The 20,628-nt window shown below is 42.4% G+C and overlaps 1 protein-coding gene across 3 annotated transcripts in view; it reads left to right on the top strand.

Annotated features, from left to right (window-relative positions):
- kcnn1a (potassium intermediate/small conductance calcium-activated channel, subfamily N, member 1a) overlaps window positions 1-20,628 on the top strand; it is a 90,750-nt gene that overhangs the window by 61,942 nt on the left and 8,180 nt on the right. For 2 of the 3 annotated variants that reach the window (XM_061797860.1, XM_061797863.1), the window contains exons 5-8: window positions 11,335-11,476; window positions 12,975-13,085; window positions 13,359-13,486; window positions 16,748-16,817. In XM_061797860.1, coding sequence (XP_061653844.1) covers window positions 11,335-11,476; window positions 12,975-13,085; window positions 13,359-13,486; window positions 16,748-16,817 — 451 coding nt within the window. The other variant, XM_061797861.1, reaches the window with a different exon arrangement.

The following is a 20,628-nucleotide window of genomic DNA, read 5'->3' as shown; positions in this document are numbered from 1 at the left end:
CTTTGGCCGAGAACACGACGCCCACAATTTCCAAAAACAATTTGAAATGTGGACTCGTCGGACCACAGAACACTTTTCCACTTTGCATCAGTCCTTCTTAGATGAGCTCGATCCCAGAGAAGCCGGCAGCGTTTCTGGGTGTTGTTGATAAATGGCTTTTGCTTTGCATAGTAGAGTTTCAAGTTGCACTTACGGATGTAGCGCTGAACTGTATTTACTGACATTGGTTTTCTGAAGTGTTCCTGAGCCCGTGTGGTGATATCCTTTACACATTGATGTCGATTTTTGATGCAGTGCCGCCTGAGAGATCAAAGGTCACGGGCATTCAATGTTGGTTTTCGGCCTTGCCGCTTACATGCAGCGATCTCTCCAGATTCTCTGAACCTTTTGATGATATTATGGACCGTAAATGATGCAATCCCTAAATTCCTTGCAATTGTACGTTGAGGAACATTGTCCTTAAACTGTTCAACTATTTGTTCACTTGTTCACAAAGAGGTGAACATCGCCCCATCTTTGCTTGTGAATGACTGAGCAATTCAGGGAAGCTCCTTTTATACCCAATCATGGCACCCACCTGTTCCCAATTAGCCTGTTCACCTGTGGGATGTTCCAAACAGGTGTTTGATGAGCATTCCTCAAATTTCTCAGTCTGTTTTGCCACCTGTCCCAGCTCTTTTGGAACGTGTTGCAGCCATAAAATTCTAAGTTAATGATTATTTGCTAAAAACAATCAAGTTAATCAGTTTGAACATTAAAAATCTTGTCAACATAGTGTATTCAATTAAATATAGGTTGAACATGATTTGCAAATCATTGTATTCTGTTATTATTTATGTTTAACACAATGTCCCAACTTCATTGGAATTGGGGTTGTAGACACATTGGACATTATCTTCTTTTTTAGCTGTGGAATGATCCCAAGCTTTGGATATTTTCTTTTTCACACTTTCCTCTTGGCTTGCCGCCATCACCCCAGCTTATTATTTCGACAAGTAGTGGTGAGTGCGTCTGCAGTAATATTAGTCCGTGTGGAAAATTAGTCCGTGTGGAAAATGAATCCCTGCGAAGATTTGAGACAGAGATTTTGCTACAACTTTTTTTTCATAATGCAGTTATTTGACACCCTAGGTCGCAGTTCGATGATCGACTTTGTGTTCGCGTCATCGGACTTGCGGCCACATGTCTTGGACACTCAGGTGACGAGAGGGGCGGAGCTGTCAACTGATCACCACCAGGTGGTGAGTTGGCTCCGATGGTGGGGGAAGATGCCGGTCCGATGTGGCACGCCCAAACGTATTGTGAGGGTCTGCTAGGAACGTCTGGCAGAATCCCCTGTCAGAAGGAGTTTCAACTCCCACCTCCGACAGAACTTTGGTCATGTTCCGGGGGAGGCGGGGGACATCGAGTCTGAGTGGACCATGTTCCGCCCCTCCATTGCTGAGGCGGCCGACCAGAGCTGTGGCCGTAAGGTGGTCGGTGCCTGTCGTGGCGGCAATCCCCGAACCCGTTGGTGGACCTCGACTCTGGACGTTGTGAGTCGGTGGGGAGAATACTAAGACCTCCTCAATTCTACCGACACGTCTTCCCATGAGGAAGCAGAGTCTGGGTTCTCTGAGGCGGGCTCTCATATCTCTGGGTTTGAGGTCACAGAGGTGGTTAAAAAGCTCCTCGATGGCAAGGACCCGGGAGTGGATGAGATTCGCCCGGAGTTCCTAAAGACTCTGGATGTTGTGGGGCTGTCCTGGTTGACACGCCTCTGTAACATCGCGTGGACATCGGGGACAGTGCCTCTGGATTGGCAGACTGGGGTTGTGGTCCCCCTTTTTAAGAAGGGGGACCGGAGGGTGTGTTTCAACTACAGGGGGATCACACTCTAGGGAGGAGTTCAAGTATCTTGGGGTCTTTTTCACGAGTGAGGGAAGAATGGAACGGGAGATCGACAGGCGGCTCGGTGCAGCGTCTGCAGTGATGCGGACTTTGTATCGGTCCGTTGTGGTAAAGAAGGAGCTAAGCCGAAAGGCGAAGCTCTCAATTTACCGGTTGATCTATGTTCCTACCCTCATCTATGGTCACGAGCTGTGGGACGGAAATAACAAGATCCCGGATACAAGCAGCCGAAATTAGTTTCCTCCGCACGGTGTCCGGGCTCTCCCTTAGAGATAGGGTGAGAAGCTCGGTCATCCGGGAGGATCTCAGAGTAGAGTCGCTGCTCCTCCACATCGAGAGGAGCAAGATGAGGTGGCTGGGGCATCTGGTTCGGATGCCTCCCGGACGCCTCCCTGGTGAGGTGTTCCGGGCACGTCCCACCGGGAGGAGACTCCGTGGACGACCCAGGACAGGCTGGAGAGACTATGTCTTTCGGCTGGCCTGGGAACGCCTCGGGATCTCTCCGGAAGAGCTGGATGAAGTGGCTGGAGAGAGGGAAGTCTGAGCGTCCCTGCTAAAGCTACTGCCCCTGTGACCCAACCTCGGATAAGCGGTAAAAAATGGATGGATGGATGGATGGATGGATGGAGTTATTTGAATTATTCGATTAATCGTTTCAGCTCTAAGGCATCCTTCTCCAGAATATTCTTGATGTCTACTGATATTGTGAAACTTCATCAAGGAAATGGTTTTACCATCATTTCACTTACTACTTGCTGTGTTAATATTCCGCACCCTCTTAAATTCATCATGAAACGCATGTATCATTAAACGGGCTCCAGTCCACATTGTATGTGCTGCTACATGCTTGCTTTGCCGGCATCATGCAGCTGTGATGTTTGCATCCTGGCAATTAAGTTTTCCTTTCTTTGAGTTGAATCTGCTCATACAATTAGCGCAAGGGGCATCGCTACGTGTTGCCAAGTGATGTCAGGCACTTGTTGAAATAGTTTATAATGTGTTTTTGTTGATGTGAATCCAAAGTGGGGGAAGATTATGGAAAGTGGCAGTAATTGCCGCAGACAGTTGCTGCAGAATGTTAAAGCAGAAACGTGTGAATGTGGCTGAAGTCAACTGCTTGAAACATAAAGAAGGATGAAGTTTGGAATCTAAGTCTCAAGTATCACTCTAAATACCGCTATTTGGAAATAGGCTAATGATTCTAAATTACCGTGTCATGGGGGTTTAACAGATTAAATGAATTAGCCCAATAAAAGGCAACCGATTGAAAGCAAGCCATCATTTTTAACCAATCCTATAACAATTTCATTACAGGATAAAAGCCATCTGGAAATATGTTTATGTAAAATTAGAAGAATATTGAAAAATCTTTTTGCAAAGTGGCTCTCTGCTGCTGGTTTGTGTGAATGTGTGTGCATGTTGTGCAGAGTGTCTGGTTCTCTCACACCCTCCATCTTCAATGTGTTTATTACAGCTTTCAGTCCCTTTATTACACACACTGACAGCACTTTTTATGAAAGGGGTACAAGTGATATGAGAAATTATGTTTTTGTGATGGGGACAGATGACTAGATTAATTGATTGGTGAGGTCAGTATATTGTTTTTCCCAGCTTTTATGATGTTGACTATTTCAATGGCTACATGACGTATTCTCATACCTAAGGCCCTTATTCACAGTTGAAGCAAACGATTTGGTGCTTGATTTCAAATGGCTAAACTGTGAGATTATAGCGTGCGTCATTATGCTTACAAAGTGTCTGTGAGGAAGATTTTATTAGTTGGGGTAAAGCTAGCTAGGCTCTTGTCCTTGAATAGATCTGAAGTGGTGCCAGCTCTTTTCCGTGCTATTCCTAACGTTAACACAGTATATTGAGAGCCTTAAAATACTTCTGATCAGCACCTGTTCCGCCCCTGTCTCTGTTCCCAAATGACTGTCCTTTGCTCTATTTCTCTCTTTATACAGTATGCTGCTCTATATATAAATAAGGCAATTATTAGAATAAAAAATACATCTAATTGTATTTCCTATTATTCCTTGTGGTCGTGTGATACAGTGGAACCTTTAGGGTCAAACACAATTCATTCCGGTTCATTTTGGTACAATGACGGATTTGGATTTGTAAACTTTTTCCTGTTGGAAATAATGGTAATGGTAAAACCTATATCAGCTGTAGTGACGGTGTTTTAAGTAACATTTTAACATTATAAATGTTATGAAATCATTTTAAAATAAATGACAAATAACATATTACAATGAATTAAATTAGAAATAATAAAACAATCAATCTCAACTTTAAAAGACGAGTCGTGTCCTAGATGCGGCTTGAGTTTTACTGCTTTGAATTTCCACTTAGATTGAGTGTACACTGGTACCTTGACTTACGAGAGCACCATCTTCCGAGTTTTGGTCTGTCTATTTATTTATTTATCTAATTGCTTTATGTTGTGAGGCCAGTTCTGAGGACCCGGGTTCAAATCCGGCCTCGTCTGTGTGGAGCTTGCATGTTCTCCCCATGCCTGCGTTGGTTTTCTACAGGTACCGGTTACCTCCCTCATCCCAAAAACATGCATGGTAGGTTAATTGCCGACTTTAAATTGCCCATAGGTGTGAATGTTTGTTTATGTGTGCCCTGCGATTGGCTGGCAACCAGTTCAGGGTGTACCCCGCCTCTCGGCCAAAAGATAGCTGGGATAGGCTCCAGCACGCCCGCGACCCTAGTGAGAATAAGCGGTACAGGAGATGAATGAATGAATGAATGTTGTGAGGCAAAATTTGAGGTACCAGCAAACTTCAGATACTCTGCAGCTAGATGGCGGCAGCGAATTCCAAAACACCCACGCAGCATCCCGCATCTTACGATTTATGATACAAGTAATTTGAGTTGACTATAAAGAATTTAAGTCGTAAGTAGGGCTACGATTAATAGGATAACTCGAATAATTTGATTATTAAAAAAAGAAAAAAGTTGAAGCAAAATCTGTAACTCGAAGCTTCGCTGGTATAATCTTTCCACACTTTTCTACTGCAGTCGCATGCGCCACTGTGTGCAGAAACAAGTCAGCATTGACTTATGGAAGTGGCAAGGAAGAGAGTCCGCAAAAGGCAGAGAATATCCAAAGCTGGGATCATTTCACAATTAACAAGGAAGATGAATTGCAATAAACAGCACATCTATGATGCCAATACGAGGTAATGTAGCAAATTCAATATAGCCTCCCGTTGCTATTTAAAACGTAGTGGTCAAGGATACACAAGCTGCCGATGACCACAACTCAATCTGAGTCACTCAACACGCAGACTGACTAAAAAGTTAGCAAATTAACAGCAGGCCGGTTTGTTTGATGCCCATGTCACTCACCAGACCAGGCCACCCGCCTTTTAAAGTAATACCAAAGTCACAAATACTATAGTAGAACGTGACGATGGTGACCCCAAAAATGCACCTCATATGCATGTTTGTGTTTAATGATGCAAAATGAGATTTTATCTGATTATTCGATTAATCGATGATATCATCGATACAATACTAGATTCTAAATACCTTCAATAGCTGCAGCTCCACTCGTAATTAAAGGTACAACCGTATAATTTTTCTTCACGTCATCCTCGCTGAAGTGAGCTTTCATCTCTCCAGCGATATGGCTGACATCTCAGTTGACGTCCTCCATGACTAGGATTGAGCAATCGAGAACCGATTGGAACCGGGACTAACTAAATTTAAAAATTTGAACGGTTCCCCGTTTTGATGCCTAGTCCTCCAGCCGCGAAGAAGTAGTGGTGAAAAGCAACGAAGAAGCGGCCTAAACCAACGAAGAACGGGCACCATGACGTGCTTGTGCCCAATGGCAGGGGTGGCGAACAAAAGTGTGTCTTAACTTTGTTAAAATGAATGACCAGTCGCCTCAGTGCAACACTTGGAATGTGTAGCGTCTGACGCACTCCGAGCTTCTGCCTACACCGTGCGGAGCTTCAGTGAAGTTAACTCTCAGTCACTTGGGTGAGTGAAACAATAAAATACGTCGATGCCAACATTGAGACAGCTAACAAGGTAGAAGGTTGTTTGCACTTTTGTACTGATGGTTTTTAGTGTTTATTTTAGTCTTCAACGAAAGCGCCGATGACAAAAAATAAATAAAAATAAAATAAAGCTTAACATTGGGCTAAAACCTCACCGTAGCAACTTTACATCACAATGAATTGTGACAAAATTCACATAAACATCTCACATTATCACAAACACTAAACTTGTGCCTTTTCGGTGGGTAGGGAAAGGAAGCAGCGTTTTAGAGTATTTGATTCCAACCATTAAAAAAAAAACATTCTATAAAGAAATCACCAGTACCCCTCCTAGAAGCCGTCACCTTATCATGGTGGAGGGGTTTGTGTGTCCCGATGATCCTAGGAGCTAAGTTGTTTGGGGCTTCACGCCCCTGGTAGGGTCACCCATGGCAAACAGGTCCTAGGTGAGGGACCAGACAAAGCACGGCTAAAAGACTCCTATGATGAAAAATATAAAAATATAAGTGGATCGAGGTTTCCCTTGCCCAGACGTGGGTCACCTGGGCCCGCTGGAGCCAGGCCAGGAGGTGGGGCTTGAAGGCGAGGGCCTGGTGGCCGGGCCTGCACCCATGGGGCCCGGCCGGGCGCAGCCCGAAAGGGTAACGTGGGTCCCCCTTCCCATGGGCTTACCACCTGTGGGAGGGGCCATAGGGGTAGGGTGCATTGTGAGCCGGGCGGTGGCCAAAGGAAGGGACCTTGGCGATCTGATCCCTGGCAACAGAAGCTGGCTTTAGGTACGTGGAATGTCACCTCTCTGGCAGGGAAGGAGCCTGAGCTGTTGTGTGAGGTCGAGAAGTTCCGTCTAGATAGTCGGACTCGCCTCCACACACGGCTTGGGCTCTGGTACCAGTCCTCTCGAGAGGGGTTGGACTCTCTTCCACTCTGGAGTTGCCCACGGTGAGAGGCGACGAGCAGGTGTGGGTATATTGCCCCCCGCCTCGGCGCCTGTAATTTGGGGTTCACCCCGGTGGACGAAAGGATAGCCTCCCTCCGCCTTCGGGTGGGGGGACGGGTCCTGACTGTTGATTGTACCTATGCACCAAACAGCAGTTCAGAGTACCCACCCTTTTTGGAGTCCTTAGAGGGGGCGCGGGAGAGCGCTCCCGCTGGGGACTCCATCGTTCTGCTGGGGGACTTCAATGCTCACGTGGGCAATGACAGTGAGACCTGGAAGGGCGTGATTAGGAAGAACGGTCCCCCCAATCAGAACCCGAGCGGTGTTCTGTTATTGGACTTCTGTGCTAATCACGGTCCATAGCGAACACCATGTTCAAGCATAAGGCTGTCCCACGTGCACTTGGCACCAGGACACCCTCAGTCGCAGTTCGATGATCGACAGTGTGGTCGTGTCATCTGACTTGCGGTCGCATGTCTTCGTCACTCGGGGGAAGAGAGGGGCGGAGCTGTCAACTGATCACCACCTGGTGGTGAGTTGGCGCCGATGGTGGGGGAAGATGCCGGTCTGACGTGGCAGTCCCAAACGTATTGTGAGGGTCTGCTGGGAACATTGGACCAGCGCTACACCCTCGGCAGTGTCCTCGAGGGTGCATGGGAGTTCGCCCAACCTGTCTACATGTGTTTTGTGGACTTGGAGAAGGCGTTTGACCGTGTCCCTTGGGGAGTCCTGTGGTGGGTGCTTCGGGAGTATGGGCTGATACGGGCTGTTCGGTCTCTGTATGACCGGAGTCAGAATTTGGTCCGTCTATCCGGCAGTAAGTCGGACTCGTTTCCGGTGAGGGTTGGACTCCGCCAAGGCTGCCCTTTGTCACCTATTCTGTTCATAACTTTTATGGACAGAATTTCAAGGCGCAGCTGAGGCGTCGAGGGTGTCCGGTTTGGTGGCCTCAGTATTGCATCTCTGCTTTTTGCAGATGATGTGGTTCTGTTGTGCGCTATCAAGCCGTGATCTCCAACTCTCACTGGAGCAGTTCGCAGCCGAGTGTGAAGAGGCTAGGATGAGAACAGCACCTCCAAATCTGAGACCATGGTCCTCAGTCGGAAAAAGGGTGGCATGCCCTCTCCAGGTTGGGGATGAGATCCTGCCCCAAGTGGAGGAGTTCAAGTATCTTGGGGTCTTCTTCACGAGTGAGGGAAGAATGGAACGGGAGATCGACAGGCGGATCGGTGCAGATTCTGCAGTGATGCGGACTTTGTATCGATCCGTTGTGGTAAAGAAGGAGCTAAGCCGAAAGGCAAAGCACTCAATTTACCTGTCGATCTATGTTCCTACCGTCACCTATGGTCACAAGATCCCGGATATAAGTGGCCGAAATGAGTTTCCTCCGCAGGGTGTCCGGGCTCTCCCTTAGAGATAGGGTAAGAAGCTCGGTCATCCGGGAGGATCTCAGAGTAGAGCCGCTGCTCCTCCGCATTGATAGGAGCCAGATGAGGTGGCTGGGGCATCTGATTCGGATGCCTCCCTGGTGAGGTGTTCCGGGCACGTCCCACCGGGAGGAGACCCCATGGATGACCCAGGACACGATGGAGAGACTACGTCTTTCGGCTGGTCTGGGAATGTCTCGGGATACCCCCGGAAGAGCTGGATGAAGTGGCTAGGGAGAGAGAAGTCTGGGCGTCCCGACCTCAGATAAGTGGTAGAAAATGGATGGATGGATGGATGAATCACCAGTGCCGTGTGAAGTTACTTTTCATGCCGAAATGCTGAGTTCCAAGAAGTCAAGTTAAAAGTTGCACATGTAAACCATTTGACGTGATGAAACAGAATACAGGGGCATCAGCTGTCAGTGAAGTAAACTCTCAGTCAACTGGGTGAGTGAAACATTAAAATAAAATAGTTAAAACAGTTAAAATAACTATTTTAACAATGCTATACTTAACATTTAGCTGAAACATTAATTAATGAATATTAAGTCAATTGGGTTAGTTCTAAACACATTGCGTTTTAGTGCATAGAGGTTTGATATTGATACTGGTTATAAAGAACCTCGAGTCAAATTTTAGTCTGCTAAGAAAATGGATGTTCATAATTTGGACACCCTTTATTTAAACCATGCAAACTTTTTTGGCCCAGCCCCCGAAAAGAATCGGAATCGAGAATCGTTTGCAACCGGAATAGAACTGAGGAACCGGAATCAGAACCGGATTCACTCAAATTCAAACTATTCATGACCCTGGTTGGACTGGTTGGTTGGACTCATGGCTTAAATGTGCAAACTTCGACCTTATATTCGACGTTAGAGGTTCCACTGTCTAGGATTTTCGCTGCTGTATTAGAGTAAGTTGAATGTAAGAATGTAATGAATATACTAGTGATCAAGTTAAGCCCCCTGTCAGCTATCAAAGGGCAGCTGGTGAAATGTTGAGATGCAGGTAAAAGAGACAATGGTGCCATACTCAGTGATCACATCCAGTACTGTGCCACCTTTTACAAATGATCCATCTGAGAAGACACACTTCCTGCTTCCAAGTGGTAGTACTGCAATATTTCTCAGAGGTCCTCTCTCCAAACGGACACCGGCTTTCCCCACCTGCTCTCAATATACTGCCTCTGAAGCATGCATGATGCAAACATCTTTTTTTTTTTTTTTACTCCTGCATGGTATTGAAAAGACTATTTCTCTGCATGTCATCAATGAAGCCTGAATCCCACGGACTGCATTTTTTTGTCATTCTGAGAAGAACAAAAGTGCTCCTCTTTCATTTTGGAGCATGAAAGGAAACAGGGCGAGTGGACATTTTAAGAACTGGCGAACAGATGGTTTGACTTGTTACCTGATTGCAATGCACTGCCTGGGAGGAGAAAAAAAACAAACCCAAGATTTTGACGTCGAATAGATTTTTATAGGTTGTATTCCAGTCAGTGCTTGTGTTGTAAGCTAATTAAGAGAGTGGGGGCTGGGGCTAATTATTTGGACCATTTTGAGTGCACGTGCTGGGTCACTGCTGGAGTTTGAATTTGCAATTTATATCAGTCTGGGCTGAATTCCTTTTAGAACATCTTCAGGCAAATCCCATGAAATTAGATTGACATACATTGTCTTGTCAGGAGGATGTTAGGTAGCCGTTGTCCCAAAGTGTTTCATAAATATTTAATTTTCTATCCCAAATTGAATCATATCTGATCTCCTCCTAGACAGCCCATTGGGAATGATCAGCCGAGTTGAATGGGGGTGGGCGGATGAGGCAGATTTGCCTCAGTAAAAGGTATGGGAATGTCATCATCAATGCAGCTTTGTAAAGTGTGTCTTTTTCTAAAATATCTTTGCATCTTCACAGTGGGCCTTTGGACTGTCAATTCAAGCATGGCTGTCACCTATTTTCAGCAGGCAACATAATTAGGAGTGAAAATGGAAATTCCATTTTCAAACCTTGCTGGGGGCAGCATAAACCCCATGGTGGTAGATTTACAGGAAAAGTGTGAATATGGCAGCTGTCTAATTGAATGCAGAAGTGCATTTATTTTTGGGATAAACTGACATTACATTAATGTTTGGTTGTCATGTTCAATTCCAGTTTGACCTGGTGGTGTTCCTCATTTTATAGCAATATTCTGTGTCGCTTGTCATCTCATTGATTCTTTTACGTTGTACATTTCAACAGCAATAATCAGTCATTTGGCCTGTTTCTGAATGCTCCCTGGTTTCATTCATCTCACCAACAGTCGCTGAACTTGAAGTACGTTTGGTGCTTTTGTTTTCTCCCATTTCATCACATCATGTGACTGAGTACATGTCACGTTAAGTTTTCCTACTTTTAAATAGGGATGCACCGATACCACTTTTTTCAGACAGTCTACGAGTACAACTACTTTTGAGTACTCGCTGATATCGAGTACCGATACCTGGCAATGCCATTACATCTTGCAAATGTGATGATGTTTTATTTTAATCAAATATTGCTAAACTAAACAAAAGCTTTTACTGAACATGTCATATGGTTCACTCAAATATACCACTTTTTAATGTAACAACACTAACCGAATAAATCCCATATTACAAAACAAAATGAATCATTGCAGTGATCATTTAGTGTGCTAACTAAAGCATTCCAATGCAAACTTTAATTCCCTTATCAATCAATTTTATAATACTTTATGAAAACACACACACACGGCTGACACGGCTCCTACCTGGAATCTATTATGTAGCATCGGTATGTACAGTATCTGAGAATTTGTACGAGTAGGCTTCCCATAACTGGTAACGGGATCAGATTGGTGCATTTCTACTTTTAAACATGTTTCTCCATCAACCTTTTTCGTGCATTTTTGGATTGTAGGGTTTCATAGAATACCATGACACCTCCGCGATTTCCCCGCCAACCATCTCCTAAGCACCTTTATTCAGCATGCTCACCTTCCACAAACTGTGTGCAGTCTTACTCACTGCGTGTCTTCCACCTCTGCTCGTCTTTCTTACCTCAGGTATCATGACAAACAGGAAGTGACCAGTAACTTTCTGGGAGCTATGTGGCTCATCTCAATTACCTTCCTCTCCATTGGCTACGGGGACATGGTACCACACACGTACTGTGGGAAAGGCGTGTGTCTGCTTACAGGGATTATGGTAGGTTCCCTTTTTCAAAGGCTGCTTATACATTCATTATTTTCTCATTAAACAAGCACAGGTTGTACTTTCTACAGGCTTAACTTTGAATGAATTACTGCAAAAAGCAATATAACTTGATGTCGTATGTACTTTACTGAAACATTAGCTACTGTAGATCTGTTTTGTTTGTTTTCACTAAAGTGTCTTGAAAGTGTCTGCATTTATTTAATTACAGTGAATGGTACATTCCCACAATGATTAAATACAAGAACAGAAATGCCATATACTGTACTTTATGCTCACAGGTCACAATATTAGGTAAACCTTCGCAATCTGTTGTATGAAACACGACTACGGTCCCGCTCACATAGAGGAGGAAAATTAGAAGAGACATTTTTCCAAGAAAAGAGTTATGATGTCGGAAAAGGTTGCTTGGTCTTAAAGTGCTATAAAAATTGACAAAATGTTCAATATTGAAAATCAATATTGTTAGAAAAATAGTTGGTTTTCTTAGAGGAAAAAAAGTAGTAAAACTATGAGCATAAAGTCATAAAATTACATGAAAAATGCTGTAATGTTGCAATGAAAAAAAGTCGTATTTTGTGTTTAGAAAAAACTATTTAATGCTACGATTTGAATATAATACAATGACAGTACTGCCACATGAATCGAAATAAAACAGTCTAAGAGTTGCGGTCGCTGCCCTTTTCTAGAAATCTACCCTATATTAATAGTAATATGATTAAGATTTCTGGTTCAATGGACCACACAAACACATACCCAAACACATACTACACGGAATTTCAGTCCGTGTAGTTGGAACACACACAAAAATGTGCATAATCAAAAACAAAACCCTTTCATACTAATGTGACAAAACATTTACTATTTCATTGTTTCTGAAACTTAAACTTAAACTGAAACTTGATTTTTGTAAAATTACAAAATTAATTTCCCAGGTAATCTATAAGCTTTTCGCTTCAGCCCTAAGTGTTTCAGCCAGCTTCATTGAATGACTTTATTTTGGGTATCCTTGCAATTCTGTGGATGATCATAATGCTGCCCAAATAAATTCAAATCAAATCAAATGTTATTACTTTTTCTATGAAATTATAAGATTGTTCTCATAATTCTATTACTTTTTTATACAGTTCTTTTATATGATGTCATTAGACTATTCAGGTGTGCCTAATGTTGTGGCTGGTGAGTTTTTATTTTTTATTTCCTATTATGTAGTCTCCAAACTGCTGACTATTGTGGTATATCCCATACAGCACCACTACATGCATTGTTGTGCAGTTCCACGATGTGATTTGCCACAAAGTTAGCTTCAGATCTCCTACTTAGTCATTTGTTATCGTTTTGATGGGGATTTTACAAGCCGCCCTTTAAGGGCAGTCATTTCTTGTGTCATAATGTTTGATTACGATTGCTTATGGGTGTGGTGAGGTTAATAAATTCCTCAAAGACATGTCCCACCATATGTTGTCAGTCTGACCGTATCTTTGTGGAACAGGGAGCTGGCTGCACTGCACTTGTGGTTGCAGTGGTGGCCAGGAAGCTGGAGCTGACCAAGGCAGAGAAGCATGTCCACAACTTCATGATGGATACACAACTCTGCAAACGAGTGAGTGATCAACCAGCGGCTATTATACAAGTAGTTATACATCTAGAACTGGACAATTACAAATATAAAATACAGTTGGCAATTGACCCATGCAAAAAAAAAGCACTTGAAGCAATTTGCTCCCACGGAAACACTGCGTTATCGGGAAAGAACGTTTTGAGGCGCCATTTATACTGCTTTTTTTTTTTTTTTTTTTTTTTAATCGAACCACAAACAACATTTCATATCCGTCAGACACTGTGTAGCGTCACAGTGTGTTTCCTCATTTCACAGGTGAAGAACACAGCTGCCAATGTACTCAGGGAAACATGGCTCATCTACAAACACACCAAGTTGGTCAAGAAGATTGATCACGCCAAGGTGCGGAAACACCAACGCAAGTTTCTCCAAGCCATTCACCAGTAAGTCCCGTGTTCATATCATGAAATATTATTATTCGCCAGCAACCACCAAATGAGACTCACTCAGTGTACCACCAAAAAATGTTGAAATTCGTACAATACCCAATCTTAGTGGTAGAAACTATTTAAAATGAATTATAAATAGCTCCACTACATTACCCAATTCCTGTGATTTTTCAGGTGCATACACGCACACACACACGTACACACACACACATACACACACACACACACACACACAGACACACTACAATCTAGTGAAATGGTCGCCCCCGTACCCCCCTTCCTCTGGTCCCTTTTCCCACCAACCCCCCTTTGACCTTGTGCTTACAGTGAGAAGTGTGAAGGTATCAGTCGTTTGGTGAATGTCGTGGAGTTAAAACTGTACTGTGTTCTGTCTTTGTTTTGCTCTATCACCACAGAGCTCAGAAGTAAGTTGAGTCTTCTATGTATCCTCCTTCTGTCTCCTCAACATCCTCCTCTCTCCTCCATGTCTGCCTTTGACATGCATGAACAGAGTGTGTGTTGCCAAAATAAGAACGAATACAAAAAAAAAAAATTTTAATAAAAAAAAAAAAAATACACCGGAATTGTTTTTGGTTTTCTCTCAAGTCGGTGTTGCTTCTCTCTCGCTGCCATGGTCTCTTGAATCGAATGAAACCAAAATGAGCGTCCACGTTTTGCCACCGTAGTCGATCGTGGAGGCTTGCCTGGGGAGAGAGTGTGAAAGACAGAAAAAAAATAAAGCATCTTGCAGAGAATGAGCTTGAGCTTTGTTGGCCAGCGGTTCATTTTCATCTCCAACATCTTGTACTATGTTTGCCCATGATTAATATAGCTGCTCTGGAGGCTATATTAACCTGCATCAACAGAATCATTGTGCACGCCCACTGATTTGTCAACACACACAAACAAACACAGCAACACGCATATGCTGTAGTTCTAATGAAATTGAATTGGTTGCTGTTGTTTTACGGTTAATATATTTTTTTCTTCCAACGCTGTCAATGACATTGGTACTAGTACAGAAAGACAACAAGCAATTTGAAGTCCACACACAAAAAAGACATATACAAATATACAGTAATCAGGATTCACTTTGACTCACAATTTAATTTGGCTGGTGTAGGATTCATTTTGGGCTTTTCTAAGCTCCGCATCCCTAAAAAAAATGGAGTATGTCCTCACACCTCCTACAAACGTAACATCTTATTTGAATATGAAGATGTCAAAATGTGTACATTTTTCCTGGCTGCATTTTAAAGCGCCAAATCCAAATGTTACCACTAACCTTTGGGACCTAGGGATTGAATGATTACAAATGTTTTGTAGTCGACTATAATGTGATGAACGTCAATGAGGTCATTGAAATGTTTTCAGTACAGTACCACAGTAACCTTTTTTTGTGGTTAAGAAGCGGTTTCTCTGAAAGAAACTCACCATCATACTGAATGTAATTAGTGAGAGTATGGAGCATGTTTTTCTCTTCAAGGAGCCGGTCTCATCTGAATGTAACATGTTGTAAGACAGGACATTGTAGCCTGGCTAAAAAAACAATATGAATTTCTCTGTTTGACTGTTTCTATTCCACTTGTGTTTTTATTTTGTTTGAGGATAGACTTGCATATTTTGTAAGTTTGCCAAGAGATGCCAAAAACAAATTATTAGCGATTCGTCAATGTCAAGCTTTAAAAGTCAATGTAAAATCAGTAGTAAAGTTGACTAGTCGATTAATCGGTTCAACCCCTAGTGACTGCTGATCTCATACATTTTTAGACTGGGCAAAAATCCACATAGACACACTCTTGCTGAAAGTCCATCTCCATATTTTCACTTCCTGCCAATGTATTGGCCAGGTGTCCCCATAATTTTGTCTACATAGTGTAAAAGCAGAAACACATTCAAGACATTTTGAGCAGTCACACACAGCTCCCGTGAAGCGATTTGCACATGAATAAAAGCCACTGAATGACATCTTGTCTCATAACTTGCTGAACAGGGAAATTCCTCCCCTCACACGTCCAGGTGATGGCCAAATAGCACCACTGCCAACAATGACACATTATTCAAATCAGCGGTAACAGTGCTGTCAGGTACTTCTTCAAAGACAACAACTTGTGTATCACAGCAAAAGTAGTGTATGTGCAGTATGGAGGCAAAGCAATGACATTTGACATCTCATTTCAGGCCCCATTTGTGGCATCCACATAAAAACACATCATGTACAAAGACACACACATTTCATTGTGTGCACACCACTCACAGTCACTGCACGCTTGCAGAAAAAAATGTTGTTGTTGTTTTTTTTAATTCCTGGCACTGGATTGGGTGTAGCAGTGAGAATGGGCATGCCATCGTTTTCTTGAATGTCTTATTATTGGGTGATAACTGATGAGAATGTTTTGATTTCAAACAGATTTGAAGGGTGCTCTAGAATGGAAGCATATTGCATTCTTGCTGACAAATACATCCAACGATAATAACACGAATAAAAGCTTTACGTTAACTATATGTTCTAACGCAACGCATTAAGTGTTAACAATAACATGCCCCGTGTTAAACATTGTGTTGATTTGTGTGTCCATATTAGCTCAAATGTAATTTTCATTTCACAATAGGATTATGTTCTCATTTGCCACTGAGCGAAGTGGTCGCACTTTATTGAATTCATTACATTAGCCACAGTAGCTGCATGAGTTATCTGATGCTTAGTTGGCAAGTTTAGCTCACACTTCCTGCAGCTATTAGAGTAAAACAACAATGATAGTAATGTACTCAACCTTACTGTGCCTCTCTCTTTTCCCTGACACAAGCAAATGCTACATCTTCTTTTAACGAAATTTTTTTTTTTTAAATGAAGCCGTGAACATGAGGCACAAATGTAATATGCTTCCGTCATTTTGCATGTATTGGTTTGGTATTGAATTGATAAAGACCAGGAAATGCTTGAATTTCTATACATATATATTTATTTATTATATATGTATGTATGATTAATAAGTTTTAAGCCTGTAATTATGATGCATGCGCAGTGAAATTGTTAATTTCCATTGAGTGTCATAAGTGAAAGAACACTCCTGATAACAAAATGTGTTGTTCCTCCTCCTCCTCTTTTATTTTCTATTGGCCCGTTTCATAACCCCAAACAACCTGCTACCTTCCTCTCTTTTTGGCTTCCTCCCCGATCTCGTTTGTCTCCTCTTTCGCACCCTCGCCTCAACCCTCCCCTCCCCATCTCCACCTCCCGATGTCTCCACCCAGACTCCGCAGTGTGAAGATGGAGCAGAGGAAGCTCAATGATCAGGCCAACACATTGGTGGACCTGGCGAAGGCAAGTTTCATTGATTTAATCTTTTTCACACCTATTTGTACATTACATAGAGTGCTTTGACATTTCAGACTCTATGCTTAGTCTTCCAAAGAGTCTCTTACTAGAATTTAATATGAAATTTGAGACAATTATTACTGTATGACTAAGTGTAAAATAAAAGTAGTAGGGAAGTGGATGAGCACATCGAGACACTTTGGCTAAATAGTTATTGTTCTTTCTATTCAACATAAGTCCCTAAAACAAAAAAGTTTAAATTAACAAAGGATATCGTGTCGAGTTGCAGATGGATTTATGACAGTAATGATTGCATGAACAGTGACTGAAAAGCTGGCCAGAAAAAGTAATTACAGTCAGACTTAAGCTTGAACAGAATGAATACCAAATGCTACATCACCTTGTTGTGAAATCCCTGTAAAAGTGAAGCTAAATGTCTTCTGAATGGGACAAACCACAAAGAAGACTTTTTATCAACCTTGCTGAATTTGAATGAATAAAAAAATCAGGACGTAGTGTAATTTCAGCCTCACAGTTCTGAGGACCCGGGTTCAATCCCCGGCCCCGCCTGTGTGGAGTTTGCATGTTCTTCCTGTGCCCGCGTGGGTGCCTTCTTATATAGTGGAGAACGGGGACTAAGGCCAGACGCCGAAGTGTGTTACTGAGCACTGTTTTAGCCATGTCCCAAAAAAAAAACAGGAAAACTAAAATGATCAAAAAGAGTTTGACGCTTTATCTCCACAATTGAGCACTAAATAGTTCTCACTCTTTGCACATTTTAAGAAACTATCTTCAAACATGTATAATGTATTTACAACAAACACATTTCTGAATTCACTTTATAGGTTCTTTAAGTAGCAGGTGTGTTCGTGACAGTATCCCTTTACAAGTGCACATATTGAGTGGCATCACAACCAATCAGTGGTGCTCTAGATCACCCAACGATTGCCTGAATGGTGACTGAAAAGCTATTGGTAATAACAGTCAGACCGTGCAGGTTTGCGGCACATGAACAGAACAAATACATGTCAATAAAGTTCATATAAACCCAAAGATTGCGTCGGTCAGATATGGATCACTTGAGTGTACATGTAAAAAAAGGACCAAATCTGATATAGGCATTAAGTTGGAGTTGGGCACTTAGATCCAGCCTAACAGTCACTGGAAACAATATTTGAACTGACAGAGGACATTCCAAGCTGCAAGGCAAGAGACCGTGATCGCAGCCTTAAAGAGCAAAGATAAGGCATCTTGATCCTGGAAGGCAGATGGAGGGGTTATAGTGGAACCACATCATGCTTCGGCAGCCTCCGTCCTGCCGCAGACATGAGGCGAGGCGGCAGAACAGAGCAGACCAGAGACACGGTTCAAAGGGAGGTGCCTTCCTGCAGCAACATTTGATGTGGCTGGCATTTCCACTACAGTGTGTGTTTTAAAAGGTCACAAGGCCACCTCCTTTAATGTGTGTTTACATGCCCCTCCTCTGCTCCTCCATCACATTCCATCTGTGTGCACTGTGCTGGCAGTTCAGTATCTCTTTTTGAAGCCACCCTCCAATATCTAGCTATCATAAAATACAGTAATGCTCTAATGCAGCAGTTCTCAAATTGAGGGTCAAAATTGCAATAATTTTTTATGTTTTATCATTTAAAAAAAGTGAATACCTACGTACATAGGGGGACCGGCCCGCCAATAAAACCAACATAAGCCGGTGATTCCCAACCACTGATGTGCCTCGGGATATTATCCAATTTAACATAATTGGTCTGAAAATTATTATTTATTTAGTGAGGGAAGACATGAGGGCAGTTGGTGTTAGAGAGCAGGATGCAAGAGATATGCTTACATGGATAAGGATGACACGCTGTGGCGACCTGTAACGGGACAAGACGAAAGGAAAAGAAGAAGAATCTACAGTATCTTTCTTCATCTATCTATGCCAGCGAAGTATAGTGACATGCAACACGCAGACCAATTAAATGCTCTTTAACTGGACGGCAGAAGGTAAAGTTAACCTACATATCCACCTGTTGCCATTCATTCAATGGAATAAGTCATGGCACACGCACACTGACTAAGTACATTTGTGAGTAAGACGAGAAGAAAAAAGCCTATGTACTGAAATAATGATAATATTTTAGTACATATGCTTTTTTTTATCTGTTTATTTGCTTGTCATCAAAACTGCATTTAGTAGTGTACTGAATAATATAACGTATTTCAAGTTAACCGTAAACACAACTCTTTTGAATGGTAAACTGTTTCTTATTCCTGGATTAATTGTATTCATTTGACAATACAGAAGTATAAATATATATATAACAAATTACAACATACAAAAAATGTAAAGAAAAAAAACACTACTTGTGTAACAGTTGGATTAAGCATGGATCGACTGGTCAAGCCTGCACTCCACTTTGCATGCATGACCAATTGACTCATTTCCTAATTAAACTGTTTGGGAATTTAAACATTGCTGAAACATGCACGTCATTAAGTGACCAAAGCATACATGTTTGACCACAAAAAAGGGAGAAAAATCTTTAACAATAAATGGTCCTATTGCCCGGGATATTGTCTTGTGTTTTGTGTGTTCAACAGCATTCTTAATAGACAGTTGGTCTGCTTCCGAAATCAGAATCAGAATCCTCTTTATTTGGCAAGTATGTCAGAATGGCGTAACCACTATATAGTGCACTATAACCCTAACCCACTATAAAGTGGTTACGTCATTTTGTAGTGGTGACCGAATGCTTAGTGATCAAATTCAGTGGCCTATGTAGTGCACTCAAAATTTCCCACAAAGCATTGTAAAAAGCAGTGAACAACCGATGGTCACTCACCGAACCCCCCGCGACAACCTACGTTGTTGATGTGCAACAGCTGTGGCGTCATTAGCAGAGCACCGTGTATTGTCCGAAAGATGTTATGATTGAGCTCACTATATAGTCCATTATATAATGCAACCCTACATGAGGAGTCGGGAGTAGGGAGTGAGTGAACAATTTCGGACACAGCTTTGCTGTTACCTATTCAAGTCACTCGACTGTCGTACCAAAAAAAAAAAAAAAAACGCAGTCCATAAGGGTGTATTGTCCCGTAAAGAGTGTACCGAACTATAGTCAAGTACCGTCCAAATCCCTACATAGTATATGGTTTTTTAATGTATACTGCTACCATATGTCGAAGGAAGCACTGGCAGATCCCACGGTGACTGTAAAAAGTCTCTCATTGCGTAAATGAGCAGCATGAAGTTAATACTTGAGACATTAAAGAGCATCTCTGGCTATAAATGGAGAAGGCGGTTGTTAAATTGGCAGATAGATAAAATCTTTGCTGACTTGCTGAAACCGCGCTGCTCTTCTCTTCTCTCAATCTCCCTGCTAACATTTCCTTCTCCTCTTGCAGAGTCACATTTAGAATAAAAAACTTTAATCTACACTCCTAATTTATGGCAAATTATTATTTAAGAACCCTTAGCCGCTACTGTTATTTGAATTTGACAAACTGGGATTGGAGCATTCATGTCTTCGTGTTCATTGTTGCGCCATTAGGCCTGAATCAGACTTACATTACTTTGTTGCATCTAAACTTCAGGGTATAAAAGTATTTGTTTTATTTCTTGTGCTTTACTTGTTTCCCTCTTTACACTCAGACAATTCCAGATTTACTGCATACATGCAAGTGTCCAAATTAGCAACTGACCTGCGCCTTGAGACGAGGAAAAACATCCCCGCACACAAAAACCTAAGCTCACGTTTGGGCTCACAAGCTTCTTGCAGTGCTAACCTGCTGTCTAAGGACAAAGCTTTTATTT

Source organism: Phyllopteryx taeniolatus, chromosome 14, assembly GCF_024500385.1.
Source record: "Phyllopteryx taeniolatus isolate TA_2022b chromosome 14, UOR_Ptae_1.2, whole genome shotgun sequence".
In the NCBI taxonomy this organism is placed as follows: Eukaryota; Metazoa; Chordata; class Actinopteri; order Syngnathiformes; family Syngnathidae; genus Phyllopteryx; species Phyllopteryx taeniolatus.
This window is presented reverse-complemented; position numbering and strand designations above follow the sequence as displayed.